The 17,658-nt window shown below is 38.3% G+C and overlaps 1 protein-coding gene across 11 annotated transcripts in view; it reads left to right on the plus strand.

Moving 5' to 3' along the window:
- The window catches only part of KDM4C (lysine demethylase 4C), a 265,110-nt gene that overhangs the window by 10,297 nt on the left and 237,155 nt on the right, over positions 1-17,658 (plus strand). For 9 of the 11 annotated variants that reach the window (XR_001873728.1, XR_001873729.1, XR_001873730.1 and 6 more), the window contains 3 exons: positions 7,047-7,211; positions 11,985-12,160; positions 14,961-15,075. Coding sequence is in view for 8 of the 11 variants with exons in the window: in XM_017808184.1 (XP_017663673.1) it covers positions 7,068-7,211; positions 11,985-12,160; positions 14,961-15,075 (435 nt within the window). In the remaining 3 variants the exon portion in view is untranslated. Of the gene's footprint in view, positions 1-6,782; positions 6,803-7,046; positions 7,212-11,984; positions 12,161-14,453; positions 14,522-14,651; positions 14,739-14,960; positions 15,076-17,658 lie in introns of those variants that run through there. The other 2 variants (XM_017808183.1, XM_017808187.1) reach the window with 2 other exon arrangements.

Below are 17,658 nucleotides of genomic sequence, written 5' to 3' on the forward strand. Positions count from 1 at the left end.
GGCTGGTGCTTGAAATCAGACACTGGTCAAAATCATCTTACAGCTTTTCTTGTAGCTGAACTACTTGGATATGTCTTTTTCTTGTCTTACTGCCTTGCAGAAGGAACGTAGGAAGTCAGATGTATTTCAGACTTACACTGCTTCAACTTAGACAAATTTAATTCCAAAGGAGATAGAGCATCAGGTTTGTTGGAACACATCCAGGCACTATTGTTTCTTACGTTCTGCACCTATAGGCAAAACTAGGACAGCAAGGTTGATATTAGGTTTCCTTTTGACACTGGCTTTCTATATAGATGATTTAATTTAATAAGTTTACATAGCAACTGATTAACTTAATTGGTAAATCAATATATGGAAATGCTTTTGGAAATGGGCATCATCTGTGATGTAGTGGAAGGTGATATAGGTCGTATCTGTCACTGTGTACTTGTATGAGTTGGCAGAATTAATATTAATTTGTGACTAACTTTTTGTGTTTAGCTGTGCAGCTGCAGTGTTTAACTTACAGCAGGAGGCGGGAATAGTTTAGAATCAGAGAACTGTGGAGATTGGAAGGGATGTCTGAAGATCATCCTGTCCAATCTCCCTGCACAAAGCAGGCTCAGCTGCAATGGATTGTTCAGAAAGTGTTGAACTGGCGTTCTGTTTTAGGAATGGTGCTCCCAATTCAGTGTTCCCACGGAGACTCTCCGAACCACATGCCTCTCTCTCCCTTTTCCCCTCCCCCTTCCCACTGCTGCGGGAAGGAGTTGAGAATTGGAGGCATAAAAGTGGAGATCACGGGTTGAGATAAGAATAATTTATTGGAAACGGAAACGAGATAAGAAACCAAACAGTAAGGCAACAATATTACTAACAAAAGTGTACAGAAAGAGAAAATTATTCACATGCAAAAAATGCTCACTGTAATGCTCACAATAAACAAATACCGATGGGCTTCCTCCACCACTGGTTTTCTCACCGGAGGGAACCCCTTCTCCCTGGAAGAGAGTCCATTTGCCCCTGGCAATGACTTGAGTGGTATTGAATACCATCTGGGTCCTGGCCATGCCACCTCCCAGCTACTGCAAAAAAATTAACCCCATCCTGGCCGGAACCAGGACAACTGGCTTTTGAATATCTCCAAGGAGGGACACTCCACAGCCTCTCTGGGCGACCTCATCCAGTGTATGACCACCCTCACAGTGAGAAACTGTTTTCTCATATTCAGATGAAATTTCCTCTGTTTCAGTTTGTGCCACTTGCTATTTGTCTTGTGTCCTGATTTTGTCTGGGATAGAGTTAATTTTTTCTTAGCTGGTACAGTGCTGTGTTTTGGGTTCAGTGTGAAAATAATGCTGATAAACACACTGATGTTTTGGTTGTTGCCAAGCAGTGCTTACCCTAAGTCAAGGATTTTTCAGTGTCTCATGCTTTTCCAGTGAGTAGCTGAATGAAAACCTGGGAGGGAGCTTACCAGGACAGCTGATCTGAACTGCCAAAGGAGTATTCCATAGCATGAAATATCATGCCAGTATATAAACTGGGAGAGTTACTCTGAAGAGTAACTCAGTAACCCGTGGTTTGGGCATGGGTTTGGCATCAATCAGCAGATGGTGAGCAACTGTATTGTGCATCACTTGTTTTTCTTGAGCTTTCTCTATGTCTTTCTGTGATAATAAAAGTAAATTTTGCTTTGTTTCAATTAAGCTGTTCTGATCTCAACCCATGAGTTTTACTTTGTTCCCTGATTCTCCTCCTGGGTAAGTGAATGATGGTACTTAGTTGCAGATTGGGGTTAAACCATGACATCCATTGTTGGGCAGGAAGGATTGAGATAACCAGAGATCTGACCAGAGCATGTTGAAACAAAGGTGTTATAAGCAATTAATTGTATTGGTTTAATAGTTTCTGGTTACAATGTTGATTTATTTACTATGAGAGCTGTTGTGCTTGTTCTCAGAGGTGTGTTGTGTAATTACTTGCAGTATGTGTTCCCTGTGGTGCTGTTTGTCCTGCAGGGGCTTTAGCTAAGATTATAATTTGGGTGTACTCTGTAGTATTGGCTTATGATGTGAATGTTGTGGGTTGGGAAACTAATCTGGTATTTGTATTCAGTATTGCAGTCACCTCTGTACTTTGGGAGTCATCTACTGGGCATGATGAATAATCATGCCTTTGGCCTTTTCTCCAATTTAGGGGGGAGATATCTTCCTACATTTTTTTCTCCTTCTTTCCTTCCTTCTCGTAAAGGCTTCTTACAGTAGCATTTAAGAATTTTAAAGATTTTGGAATATCTTTTGAATACCCTTGAAACCAACCTGGTCCTTTTGCTAGGAGCCAGCATGTTACTGCATATGGTTCAGGTCTTGTTTAAGGTTACACATGTTTAAGAATATCAGCCAGTAATCTGCCCCAAGGCTGGATGGTTATGAGTGACAGGGTGGGATGGTGTGGGCAAGTGCTTAGGACAGTGGGGCACCTCCAGTGTTTAGGAGCTTCGCCTCTGAATAAGTGCAAAATCCAGAAAAAAAAAAGTAAAATATTTGGAAGAGATGAGCTATCACCCTAGAAGTTTCAGAGAGACCCAGATGTGCTGGGGCCCGGCCCAGGCTGACCGAGCCCTGTTCACCAGTGCTCAGTTCTGGTGGTAGGGAGGGGGAAGGTCTCCAGGCCTGACAACAGAGCAACAACCTCGCAGATGCTCCAGCCCTGGTGATAGGCCAACATGTGCTGGTGTCAGTTGCCCATGTACAGAAAAATAAATGCGTGTGAAAGTCACCTTGTAAAACAGCTTTAGTAAAGGAGGACAAGGTGTGCGAAGAGGGTGAAGCACCAGGAACATTGTGGCAGCCATTACCAGGGCTATCACAGGAACTGGAGGAAGAGACAAAAGAGGTAACTGTCCTATCCTTCAGAGAGCTGCAGGAGATATGAACCGATTTCAGCTATTGTGTCAGTGCACGTATTGCCACCTGGCTGCTCCAATGCTGGAAAAATGGGGCTAGCAGTTTGGAATTAAAAGGTAAGAAAACCAAGCAGCTGGGAAGCCTGTTGTCTTCTGATCCACAGTTAATTTAGTTTCCAGTGGGTTAAAATGTAACATCTTGTCACTCGGCACCACTGAAGAAAACCTGCTTCCCTCTTTTGTAGTTATCTACTGGTGAGACCACCTCTGGAGTGCTCCATCCACATCTGCAGTCCTCAGCACAGGGAGGACATTGACCCATTGGAGCAAGTCCAGAGGAGGACCATGAAGATGATTAGAGGGATGGAACTCCTCTCCTGTTAGGAAAGACTAGAAGAATTGGGATTGTTCAGCCTAGAGAAGAAAAGGCTCTGTGATGACCTTTTTGTGGCCCTTCAGTACCTGGAAGGGGCTACAGGAAAGCTGGAGAGAGACTTTCTACAAGGGCGTGTAGTGATAGGAAAAGACGGAACAACTGAAAGGATGTAACTTTAGGTTGGATATTAGGAAGAAACTTATCTACTGAGGGTGGTGAGGCACTGGAACAGGGTGTCTAGAGAGGTTGTGGACTCCCCATCCCTTTAAATTTCCAAGGCCAAGTTGGATAGGGCTCTGAGCAACTTGATCTAGTGGGTGGCATCCTTGCCCCTGGGAGGGAGGTTAAAACTAAATGACCTTTAAGGTTCCTTCCAACCCAGGACATTCTATGGTTCTGTGATTCTGTGGTCTGATTAGGTGTTTATACACATAGATAAGAGCCTTCTCTTCTCTAGGCTGAATCATCCTAGCTCTCTGAGCCTGCCTTCATGAGGGAGATGCTCCAGTCCGTTTGTCATAGTCATGGTGCTTTTTGTTGCAGGCTTGCTAGCTCCATATCGTGCTTGTATTGGGAAACCCAAAACTAGGCACAACACTCTGGGCATGCCCTCACCAGTGCTGAATAAAAGGGAAGGATCACCTTAATTTATCTGCTATCAACCTCCCTCCCGGTGCAACCCAGGAGACAGTTAACCACATCTGCTTCATGGGAATGTTGCTGGCTTGTGTTTGATTTGGTGTCCAAAACTCCCAAAGGCCTTTTCAGCAAAGCTGCTTTCCAGCCTTCAGCCCCCATCATGTACCCCATATGCCTGGGGTTGTTCCTCTTCAAGTGCGGGACTGCACTTCCCCTTGTTGAGCTTCACAAGGTTCCTGCCAGCCCATTTTCTCCAGCCTGTCAGGGTCCCTCTGGATGGCAGCATGACCCACTGGCCTATCAGCCAATCTTCTAGTGTAGTATTGTTTACAAGTACCACATTGAATTAAGCAGAAATAGTTGCTCTGATAAGGCTTAGACATGTCTGAGAGAGTTGTGAGTGTGGTGAGACAACAATTCAGTTATTGGTTAACTGAAAATAATTCCAGCTGTTATTGTTTGCAGCATACTCCCTCTCACCATTAAAGTTAGTGCATTTAGAATCCTTGGCTTGGTTTGGGAATGCTAGATTTGGTACTAGGCAGGTAAGTCCTTTCTGTTCATTAAAGCAAAGAATATTAGTGACGTAGAAGACAAATTCATAAGCGGATGCTCAAGTAATTTGCTTTATAAGAAAAACCAAACCAAGCAACAATAGAATAACTCTTCTATGCCCCCCTCCTCCCCTCTCCTTCATTTCCCCTTCTCCCTCCTCTTCCCCTGCAAAGTGCCCCAGAACCTCACTGACACTATTGCAGAATACAGAAAGAATTAAAGGAAGGATTTTTCCTATGTGCAATTATGAAATAACTACTGAGTGCTGGCTGTCTTGTTTACAGTCAGTGGAATGGATTGAAAGATGTAAAATGGTGAATAACGGAGGACTGCTAATTTTTTTCGCAGTGAAGAAATACCAAAGGGTTTGGTTGTTAGAGGGAGGTGTGTGTATGTGTATTTCAGTGATGTATATACTTATTTAATATATTTAAGGTGAAAACCTAAAAGGTGATTTTGTAAAGGGGAGGCACATATCCTGTTTGATTACATTTCCAGTGTCACTTTACTGTGAGTGAACCATTACAAATAGTAAACACTCTCTATTGCACTTTGCAGCGAAGGAAAATATAGCTTCACCTTTGGTCATAAATCCAAGTTTCATTTTCCTGGGACTGGTCATATCAGAAAGATTATATGTGGAACTTCAATAGATGGGAATAAATAAAGGATGTATTGTATACAAGCCAGCTGTCTACTACTGAGGGAAGTTATCTCACACATGTCAAGGTATATTTGTCTATATGGACTTGGTAATTTAAATGCAAAAGTACCCTCAAATTAAAGTGGTACTGATTTTTGGAATGGGAAAGTGTCATGATTTAACCCCAGATTGCAAAGGAGTCACTTCCCACCCCACCTCCAGTGGGGAGAATTGGAAAAACAAAGTAAAACTTGTGGATTGAGATAAGAACAGTTTAATAATTGAAACAAAACAAAATATACTCCTATAAATTACAATGAAAAGGAGAGAGAGAGGGACAAGCGATGCTCACAGTTGCCCACCATCCTCTGAGTGATGCCCAGCCCATTCCCAGGCAGCTCTTGGCCCGTCATGGCCAAATACCTAGTTTATATACTGGGCATGGTGTTCTATGGCATGGAGTAACCCAGTTGGAATGTAGTGTCCCAACCATGCTCCTTCCCTGTGTCTTCTGTACCTGCTCACTCTCATGGCATGGGAAGCCTTGATTCAGAGTAAGCAGTGCTTAGCAACAACCGAAACATCATGTTATCAACTCTATTCTCATACTGAATGCAAAACCATAGCACTATGCCAGCTGTCAGAAAGAAGATTAACTCTATCTCAACCAAAAGCTGGACACACTGTTGCAGCAGTCTAGTTAATTTAAATTCAAACAGGGATGGAATATAGTGTAGGGAGGGGAATAGGATGTTGCTGAAGATGGGAATGCCGGTAAAGAAATGCAATTAATTGCTAAGAATGGAAAGTGATATGCAGGGTGAATTTGGGACGCAAAATGAGAGGAAAAATAAAGATACAAAAAGCAGACTAAATTTTGAAATACTCATAGGACCATGAAGCGTGGAAAGACGTAAAGGCATCTTATCTTGCACATGCAGCTTTCTTGTGCAGTGATTCATACAAAGCTAGAAGAGACATGAAGCTAATGAAATCAGCGACTAATACACTGACGTACAAGCAAAGTGTATGGTTACAGTGTGTGGCATAAAAAAAGATGGTTGCATGCATTTTGCAGATGTAGAAAATGAGGTAATGAATTATGTACTCACAAAAGCAAAATCAGTAAAAAGCTAGTCACAGCTGAGTTATTTGTATTCTGGGATGAGCTTTTTTGTAAGATTAATGAAGAATTTGGTGAACAATAGATCACACATGGTGATATATACCTGGAAATTGCAACACCTTCTGAAGATAATGTATATCTCTCAGTTGCCTAAAGATCAGTCCTTTCACGAGTACTATATCTTGGTATGAAATAGAAATATGACTTTTTTTAGTCATCCTCAGTGTAGAAATGGAAACAAGAGGAAATGCTGATTTTATGTGTATCACTTACAGACTGTTTTCTGCTGCAGAGCTTTCAGAGAATGAGGAGTACTATATAGTCTTGTTGTTAAAGTGCTAATGTGAGACCTAGGAAATAAATTGGTTTTTCTCTGTATTTGCAGTGTTAGTGGGAAAGTGCATAGTTGCTGTTTACCATTTACTAAATGATAATAGTAATATTTTATCAAAGATGTGGTTTTGTTACTCTAGATTGTGCCTGTGTAATGTAACTCTCTAGATAGGGAGCATCCAGATGGATCTACACAGAAGATACCAGATTAACTTGAGAAAACATGCTGTATAAATAGAGGTATGGACTGAACTGTGTACATATCACTTACAACAGAGTTTGTGCTGGGTAAAATCTGAGTATTCTTAAAAGAGTAAAGTGAAAAAGTAAACATTTGTTTTGTGCCTTTTATACTAGCTTGGGCAGATGATTTTAGAAACTTTTTTTCATGTCTGAAACCAAGTATGTTGAATCTCAGAATTTGTTTTACAGATTATACTCTACAGTGTATGTAATTTTTTTCTTTTTTTTTCTTTGTTTAAAGCTGGATTGAAAGTGAATCAGAATGGCTGCTGTCATCTCAGATAGTCCTCCGAACCCAAGCTGCAAAATCATGACTTTTAGGCCTTCAATGGATGAATTCAGGGAATTCAACAAATACTTAGCTTACATGGAATCACAGGGTGCTCATAGGGCTGGAGTTGCAAAGGTAAACATCTGTAACATAGAAGGAAGGTTGATCCTAATACCTGTTCTCCTAGTATTTGTATTTTGCTGATTACAATTCGTGACCTTTTTAGTTTTTAACATTCTAAATGATTTTCAGTGAATAGGTGCTGATTTGTTACTGTTTTAAGAAAGAGCCTTTCGGTATCTCCGATGTTTTGTGTAGACTAATGAAGATGATGTATACTGTTTTCTAACTGTTAATTGTTTATAAGTTTACAGTAGCAAAATAGGATCTCATTTTGTGTAGATTTAAACTAGTTTTTGTCAAATCAGAACTAAACAGGTAGTTGACAGTGTAAATTAAAGTAATCTTGAACAGGTGTTGAACCTGATCTTTTAGGGTTATGTAAAGCTTTACTGGAGCAAATAATCCCAGTACAGTCAATAGTGACGTATGTGAGGCACTGTTTAAATGGAAATAGTTTTCTTTTTAAGGGTGATCATGTTATCTCTTTATTAATGAGCATTGGAGGGACACTATCTGCGATTGTATTGCCCATTGAACATGTGCACATCCAGGACCTTACAGCAGGTGTCCCTCCCCTCACAGAGAGTGATTGTCAGAGGTTAAGTATGGTATAATTTAGTGATACATCACAAAAGTGTTTACACTGTATCTGTTTTGCTGCCTTTCAAACCAGCAGCACCCGGCGCAGGTCCAGAAGTACTAGCTTAATTTTTCTAAGTGCTTAGCCATCTCCATCACTGGGTTTTTAAGCAAATGTTGCATAGTCAAGACATTTAGAATCTGAGAGAAGAGAAACAAGACTTGCAATTCTTGTTTTTCCCCTGCCCACTCCCTCATCCTGCTTCCTGTAAAGCAAAGCACTAACACTTGGGAAACCTTGTATGTTATTGTGCTGGTTTAAGAGTCAACCAGCAGGGGAAATGAACTCAACTCAAAGGAGAGACCACAAGTCAGAATAACAATTTATTAAAACAACACAGCAAGCACAATCACACAAATAAACAATTGGTCCTAACCCACAAAATCCACATGTACAACCTGGTACCCTGGGGCATGAACAAAGTGGTGTTCCCTGGGCCCCGCTTGAGTCCAAAGTAAAGGGAGAAGGGAAAAACCTGCTGGTGGGAGAGCTGTTGCAGTCTGGTCAAAAGTGGTGATTGCAGTCCAGCTGAGGTTGAGAGCGATGAACTGCAGTCTTCCTCTGGATCCCACGAGTGGTTGTAAAAGTTCTGAAACTCTAGGTTTATATATTCTCCAGTTCAGGCAGAGATGGTCAATCTTTCCCTCAGAGCGGGGAGTTCCAGCAGGGACTTCCATAAAGGGTGTGAGGACAAGAGCATCCTCTTATCTCACAGGCTTCTTAACACCTAGTTTATAGCCTGAGGAGTCAGGCTCTATGGGCGGAGGGTGTGAATAGTCTATTGACAACAGTTTCTGGGTAATGGTATGGAAGGCTATAATGGCCAGTCTTCGCAAGCGAAGATTTGGGAAGGGTCATTAACCCTTCGACCTGCGCAGTGGATTTTTTAGGTGAGACACAGCGTGCACTGAACTGAGCCCACCCTTTAATCCTGAGGTTCATCTGCCGGGGCCAAGCAAACTTGGACAGTGGCAGTGAGGGCCCCAGAACATAGGTTTGTTTAGAGTGACCTTCTCTTAGATGGATTGCCTTACAGGGCTGACGAGCTCCATCTGCCCGGGGGGCTGGGAATCGAACCTGGGTCGCAGCGGTGAGAGTCCTGCACCCTAACCACTAGACCACCAGAGGCCCCTGGAAGGCTATAGAATACACAGTTTTGGGTTATACCCATACCATGATGAACTGATCTCAGCTGTCCTAACTAGGACAGTTATTTGATTTCTTTTTTTTTATTTCTGAGGATAGAGTACATACTGGTCGTAGTCTCAAACTCTTCTCTGCATACAGAAGTAGAAATTTGATAAATAGACAACAGTGGAAAACCTGAGCTGAATTTTTCCTATATTCAGCTGTCTGTATTATGGAACCTATTTGTTTGTGTGGGGATGAACTATTGCACTCCTTTCATTTTGGACAGTAAATTTCAAATGCATTGTAGTGACATCATCTTGCTTTCTTGAATAGCATCTCTTGCTGTTTTTAGTCTGACAGTTACTTGCTATGTATTACTACTTTTTCTTGAGAATTCTGAGTTCTGTTTTTCACTATATTCTGGTATATCTCGAAAGAATTCATAAATAAAAATAAACCAAGGCACACTGATAGATTAGCTGGTCTTTACTGGAATAAGAATTGTTTTGAAGTCTCAAAGTGAATTTATATAGAGCAAAATAGTTAAATTAATTTTCAGTCACATTGGCAAGTAGAAAAGTAATTTTGGAATATTATGCTGAAAATAGATATTGACGAGTGCAAGAAAACCAATTTTCAGAGGAATTGGGGAGAAGTAGTTACATAGAAATAGTAGCCAGTGCCATTCAGAGTCAGATGTACAACAGGAGATTACCAGTATATGAAAGAGGATTTAACAGAAATGTACGTGTTGAGAGGACTCTGCAGTGACCTCAGTAGTACTAAAGTGCTGTCTTCGTGGAGGAGACTGATATAACTAAGACATCCCTATCTAAATCTGAATGCATATCACACTACATGATACTAGACAGTATTAATATGCTTAAGATCTTTGATAAATGGATAAATAAATAAGAAAATGAGAAAGTCTTAGCTTAGGTTTTTCCTTTTTCATATTTGAGCTTTCAAAAGCTTGATTGATGAATTTGATCTAAGTTGCTTCCATTGAGTAAACCTAACTTGCCTGACTTTGAAGAGGTTATTCTTACTAAAGGGAATATGTAGAGGCTTCAGTGGGACAGGTCACAGAGATCTGGTCATTATTTCCAGCTCTTACACTGTCTAATGCCTGTCGCTTTGGACATGATATTTTAACATTTTCAGTCCTTGTCCTAATCTTTGTTAGAAAATGCAAATTCTTTGGGCAGGAGCTCTATTTTTATATTCTTTTAAAGTGGTACTTTGCTTATTGATCTCCAGAGAATTCACTTCTCTAACCAGTACACTAATTACAACAGCAATAAACACGCTCCAGTTAGCTGGAAGGAGATACTTTGAACCTGTATTCACAAAAATATTTTTATTGCTTAAAACACACTGACCTTGAATTAAGTAAGATAATGCAAATATTGCTTTTCAGTATTCTTATAGTTGAACCAAACCTACAACTTTATGCTTAATAATCATGAAAATGGAAATCTTTGTGCAGGTATTTGATTTCTATGCATATATTCTGGATGCATGACTTCTCAATGCGTCAAACTAACTTCAGACTAACATTCTGTATTTTATTGATGTGCATATAATTTAAGATTTCTGTGAAAGAAGTAAGTAGGAATCACAAGATGATTCGCTTACTTTTTTTCTCTAAAAGCAATCAACTTGCTAAGCAGTCCCTGTACAGCGGAAGTCCTATGGAAGCTGAGAAGGAAAAAAGGAAAAGAGGGAGTTGCATTTGTGTAAAAACTGGATAAAAATGTTTGAATTAAAAACTTTAGGTTTGGAAGTATGTTACTTTCTTAAAACTTTTCTTCAGCTTGATGTTTGTCCTTTGCTTTATGCTTGTTAGCACAAATGGTCTTGACTGGATTTCTTTGAGGAATAAACTGTTTGAGTACATTAGCATTACAATTTGCCTATTTGTGACTTGTGAAAAGTTGATTTGAGCATGGCAGAAAAGAATGAATATAATGAGTGATTCAAAAAAACATGGCATTGAGCTTTGGACAAGTAAAAGTTCAAAACAAAAACCAGACCAAAAATATATATATAAAAATTTTCTGTTCCTGTGTTTTATAAGTGATGCAGTTAACATCTAGAGAGTTATCTGTTTTCAGGTAAAATAATACATGCAAAGAATGTTCAAAATTACACAGCCCTGTTAAAAAACACTGGTGTTACTACAGTCTTCTTTGAAATTCTTAGTGACTTTATTGCTAACACTTTAGAATCTGCTGAGTAGTTCTCATAGACTATAAGCAGTTTTGTGGTACTTGAAATAAATATGTTAACTTTACAGTTGGTAAATCTGCACATAGCTTTAATCTTCAATTATGAGGATTAAATCATGTAATTATAAAAGCTAATATATCTAAATTAGTGCAAACTCTTACTATAACAGAGTTGCATCCTGCAGTGTTATGGGGAGTGAGTTGCACAGACTCTCAAATCTTAAGGTCTCTAAAATAGCTGTACTTTTTTCACTTTTCAGTAAAAAATAAAATTATATATACTGTTTATACCAAATAACACTTAGACAGGGGAGTGCCAGTTTTTTGTATGAGTATTTTAATTGGCGATAAAAATTTTATATCTTTGAATCGTTAGGTTTGAAAAAGATTCAAAGATCATTGAGTCCAACCATTGACCTTACACCACCATGTTCACCACTAAGCCATATCCCCAAATGCAACATCACTAAATATGTACCATACCATGGATTCTGAACTATTTTTCAATTGTAAGGCTTTCTAAAACATGTTTGCAGAATTGTCTTTGATTGAATTGCTGTAGATGAGCAAGTTGCTGCTTGTGAATTGAGGTGATACTATCCCTATTTTGAGTTGCTTTCTACATTATCTAGGAGCACTTCAATTAGTTAGTGTGAAACAGCTGGTAAGCAAGTGTTCATTTGATCATGTGGTCATATTTGACTGGTACTTTCAATTTTTTCCAGGATGTTTTGAACTGATACAGCAAGTGTGATGTCCTGTGTTTTATTTTTGAATTTAAAGGTTATCCCACCAAAGGAGTGGAAGCCAAGAAAACATTATAATGATATTGAAGATTTGGTGATTCCTGCTCCAATTCAACAGATAGTCACTGGCCAGTCGGGGCTTTTCACACAGTACAACATTCAGAAAAAGCCCATGACGGTGAAGGAGTTCAAGCAACTGGCCAACAGTGACAAGTATGTATGTCTTGCTTAGAAAGACAAATATTTATCTTCACATATTGTGATTTCTTTGAATTGTGCAAGGCAAGTGGTGATTTTTTTTTTACTTTTTTCCTGGCTCCTAAGGGTACAACGATGTGAATATTGTTTTTGTTTGTGTTATTGAAGGCATCTGATACCATGACAGCAAGAAAGCATCTAGAAAACCTGAGACATGATGCTTTCTGTCTGCCTTTTTTCTTTCTGTTCTAAAAGATGGTTATGTAGAAAATAGTGAATACAGACTAACATCTGAGTTTTAATTTGATTACACCTATTCATGTTTAATATTTAATTCCTAGATACTGGAATGGCCTATCATCATGTAATTCTGAAAAAAACCCAGCATCTTTTTTAACTTGTCCAGAAGTTTTGCATTAATCTAAGAGAACTTAGCTGCATCTAGTGAATGTTTATGTTTTGGTTATGGATATTAAGGGAGAGTTTATAGAGGGCTAGGCACTGTACTGAAAAGTTTCAAATTGGTGAGCATTCCAAGAAGAGGGAATGGATAGAAGGAATTCTTCCTTGTCCTTTTGACCACATGGAAAGAATACATTTTACTTCAGTATTTTCTCAAAACTGAGTGGAAATAGTTTCTGGGAGTTGAGTCAAAGCATCTTAGAGAGAAAAGATATTTGAATAGAGGAAGGTAACACTGCCTTAGTTTAAAGCAAGGTTTGTCTCATAGGTTAATTAAGGAATTAAGATGTAAGAAGAGAAGCTGCTGTCAAGATCAGGACAAACTAGGACATGAAAAGTTTTTAAGGAGACTCCTCAGCAATTGTGTCCCATGATATCCATGCCTTTACAATAGTGCAAAATGGATAATCTTTTTTCTTCAATTAAAATGGATTGGTATTTCCACCCTTATATTACTTGTGAAAAATTGTGTTTGTCACACTTACAGTACTCTTTCTCTGTTAAGTGGGAGTGGGAACCTATTTTGTAGTTTTTAAAATTGTTTAGCAACTGTTAGAGATGGGAATAGAACATAACTCTGTGGTATCTGATGTCATTTTCAATTATACTTTTTCATCGATGTTAAAAAGTTTACATTTTGTTAACCTATAATAAAATGAGACACTAATTTGTTAAAATAGTTTCGTAATGCAAAACTGTGAAGATTTTAGTATATATCATGATGTTTATTATTCTTTATTATGGACGCTATATTGGAAGTGTTTCTGATTTCAGTTTTCATGGTTTTTACTGAAATCAGATGGCAACTTAATTTCATAGACAAAATTAAGAACTGTTGGGACGGCTTCTTATTTATTACTAGTTGTAGGTTGTTCTAAATATTCATCACTGCTCTTGAGAAAATGTGTCATATAACCTCCTATGACACTCTAAGTCTGTATTTATTAAACTATCAGGTAGCTGAGAGCCTCTGTTCTCCCATAAAAATAATTTTGTTCCTTAATGGAGAAGACTTATCTGTTAATGACCCTTTTCTTGACTATTGTGATGTTATCTATTTCCTTTGAGTAAGAGAGAAGGACCTTGAACATCTAAATTAAATCATAGTTGCCTTTAAAAAGATCATGTGCACTCAGTCTGATGGATTTCATCTCTTATTTGTTTAGACATGTGCAACTCACCATTGAACCAAAATACTTCTCTACTTGACCTCTGGGAAATAAAGGCATAGCTGCATCCTGTAATCAAGGAGTTCATGTATGCATATTTCTCAGCGCCAAGCAGAAATAAACAATCTGATTTCTGGAGCTATATCATGAAGAATAATAAACAACTCTCTTGCTGAGAATGCTGTGGTTAAGATGATTTTTGTTAAGTTTTTTTGTCTCTGTTAAGAGTTATTACATGATGTAAGTCTACCTGGTCTCCTTAAGTCTTGAATGTTTGGATTTTCTTTCCAGTTGTTCAAGTGTAGCATGTTGGCAGTTCTGATATGAAACTTCATTTCTCAGTGTTGGAGTAATGGGGGAGCAAGTTTTCTTTTCTGGAGACCTGAGTATGGGAGAACAGAGGTCTGACAAAGGATCCTGAGGCAAAGCTATTGATAGATGTTTCTATGGTAGAGTGCTTGTGTTGTGTTCCCACAAGATTTTACATGAGTAACCTCCTAGAACTATATACATAATATGTTTAAGCATGTTTTTATTAGGTACCTTCAATTAAGCATATAAGTATGGTATCTTTTGCTGTTATAAAGGAGTAAAAAGTCCCTTACATATTTTTTTCTCTGCATTGTAGAATTTTTGGTATCAATTGTTTGAAATACTGCAACTTTTTTGAAAGGTTTTACTGGGGAAGAAAGAAGAGAAGAAAGTACTGGTCTTGCCTGGCAGGGCTGATGCATGGGCTGATTTAGTAAGTTTGAGCTGTTCTGAGGCAGGCTTATGCAAGACCTATATCTGTGTCTTTGCAGAACTGGTGGTGAGGTAGGAAAATAATAAATACTTGTTAATTGCATGACTTTTCCATGCGTGTTTTTTTACAGAAGGCAAATGAAAGGGAAGGGTTCAGCCTGAGGACAGTCAGTAGATGTCCTGATTAGCTACTGGAGACTGAAGCAAATGTTGTTTGGGTAGGTGGATGACTTCACTTACTGGGGCTGTCAGGCAGAAGGCTCCATGATATGGTTAATTATGACACTAAGAAGTCAGGACAAGTAGTAATTCCTCTGTTTTGAAAAATTTGAAATAAAGTGATCTCTTAGAATTCAATTTTCAGGTTCAGAAGCATAGTCCATTGTGAAGGTGGTTGTTGAAAGACTGTGATGAACCTTTGCCTACCTCTTCCTTTGCAGATACCGCACCCCAAGATACACAGATTACGAAGATCTGGAGCGTAAATACTGGAGGAACTTGACTTTTGTGGCACCAATTTATGGAGCAGATATCAATGGGAGCATTTATGATGAAGTATGCATAGCTTTTTATGAAGTTTGTGTCTTCCAGCCCTCTTTTAAAGGGTACTGTACTTAAAGGATACAGTCTTGTTTTGTGACGGTGAATCTGTCCTTTGAAATCTTTGTGTTACTCACTTTAAAGACTCTAAGAAAGGTTGAAATTAACTCTACACCTGCAAGAGTCAGACAGTTCTGTCTTTAGACGGTAGAATATTGCTACTCTTCCAGATCATGACTCTTCCCTTTCTTCACTTCGAATTCTCCAGAACTTTAAGATTACTTCCAACTTATTTATTTGTTTATTAACATTTTAGTATGTATTTTCTGTGTGCTTATGTGGAAATTTAGAGGTATTTTAAATAGCTTTTACTTTAAAATTAAAAGATGAGATACTTATATTTCTTCCTCTTTCACTGAGGAATATGATTAAAATAGTTGTACTTTATACATGTTTGGAATGCCTGCAGTTTCCTGGAAATGTGCTTACACTTACTGTTTACCTTTCAGTTAAAACAGACAAAATTGAAATTTCCTAAGGAAATAAATGTTGCTGGTTACTTGCCAAGATCTCTATGGATAATAAAGGGACTCTTAGCACAAATCTCATTATGCAAAGAATTACACAATAGTCATTGATATCTGTTAGGCTGTGTAAGTAACGATAGGACCTAGATTTTGGAGGGATTATCTAAGTAATCAGACTAACAGAAGAAACGTTAGCATTTCAGAAAAAAATTGAGGATTTAAAAAATACGGGGCAAATATTAAAAGAATCTACCATGTGTGGAGTTCTTGATGTTCTATGTAACTGCCTTCTTCAATCGTTAAAAAAAAAAGTATGATTTCCCTGTGGCAGATGGTCTGAGGCTCTACTAGTATTTCACATTTCTTCACAGAAGACAGATTACTTGAGAACTGTCCAAAGATAAATATGGGCAGCCAATATGGCTGAAGGCAATTCAGTTTTTACACTGAGTATGTGATCTTTGAAACATAACTATAGATGTCCAGTGGTCTATTGTTTAGAGAAAGTAGCAAGTCCAAATTCTACTGTGTGTCCAAATAGCTATTTTAAAAAATAAGTTAGAGAATAATTGAAGATTCTAATTTGGAATGTTTTGGCGAAGAGACATTGTAGATGGCTGTTGCTTTGTAAAGACTGAAATAAGGCACAGAAAAACAGTCTTTGTTTCAAGAAATAGAAGTTTGCCCCTCTTCTTCTCTGATTTTTTTCTTATACTTATGGTATAACTTTGCACAAATATATGCTTTGTTTTGATTATGTTTGCTTTCGTCTTCAGTATCTTAAGTTTACTGTTGCATGAGCAACATTTCCAAAGAAATGAATGCAGTAATGTCCAATTTGGAAATGCTGACTGGTCAAAGAGAAGGTCAGAGATTTCATTCTCATGGAGTTGCACTCATTAGATTGGGAAGCTGAGGAAGGGAGGTCAGAAAAAAAAGCAAATGGGGAAGTGAGAAGGGCAGCATTCAGGGATCCTAACTCAGATGCTGTATGCATAGGAGAAGGAAACGAAGCACTGAAATGAAGTTGCAGAGAGTGGGGAAGAAAGCAATAAAAAGTAGACTAAGAAAACCTTGATGCGTGTGATAAAATGGGTACTATTTATATAACAAAGGAGAAATGTTAGTGAGAGGAATTGACATTGAGGAATGTGAGCAGACTTGAGCAGTTAATGTCAGCCACTGTGATGGTATACAGCCCAGTGATGTATAAAGGAAAAGAAGGAAAAAAACTCTGGTACCAAGCTGTTGGTGAGAAAGTTACAGTGATCAAAATGTTGTCTTAGAATAATTTTGCCACAGTTCCTTCTTGGCCAGCAGATGGTGTACTTGCACAACTAATATTTTTCATGTTTTAATGCATGAAGATAGCGCTAAGAAAAGATCTTCTTGAATCTGTTTGAAATTAGAGGTTGTTCTTATGTTTTGTTCAGTTTCCTTCAGGATTGTCATTAATTGTGGAAAGGAGATGAATACAAATTACTGACATTTTTGGCACCATAGGGCAGAAAGGGAATGATAGGATTAATTTGTCATAGCAGCCTATTTGCGAGAAACAAAACAAATGCATACTTTCTACAAAATACATTTTAAAGAAAAAAGATTGTTAAAGATGTTACATTTAAGGTAAGTATCTGACAGAGTTCTAGGTGGAAAACCACAAGGAACTTAGTGAAAATGTGGTTTATATGTCTACATGGGTCATCAAAATTAGTGAGAACTACTGCTGTGCTGTAAATCCGTATTCTTCAGTTTAACAGTTTACAAATTACGTTTTCTTTTCCATTGGTGACAGTCAATTTTATATTGCAACATCTATATCTGAAGCATGATGAAGCCTTAATTTTTACTATTAGTATTATTTAAGAAACATACTGTTGCTTGTGGAATCCAGCACTTTGCTTGCATTGTGCCAGAGAGATCATAGGTCTTGTAGTATTTGATTTTTTTAAAACCAGAGGATGACAGGTTCTGAGGGGGTTGGAAGATGGGGTAAAGTTATAAAGCCTGTGCTACATGGAACAGAAAAAGAACTCACAAAACAAATAAAACCCAAACAAAAGAAGAACAA

This window comes from Lepidothrix coronata, unplaced genomic scaffold (assembly GCF_001604755.1).
Source record: "Lepidothrix coronata isolate B3197 unplaced genomic scaffold, Lepidothrix_coronata-1.0 Scaffold22, whole genome shotgun sequence".
NCBI lineage: Eukaryota > Metazoa > Chordata > Aves > Passeriformes > Pipridae > Lepidothrix > Lepidothrix coronata.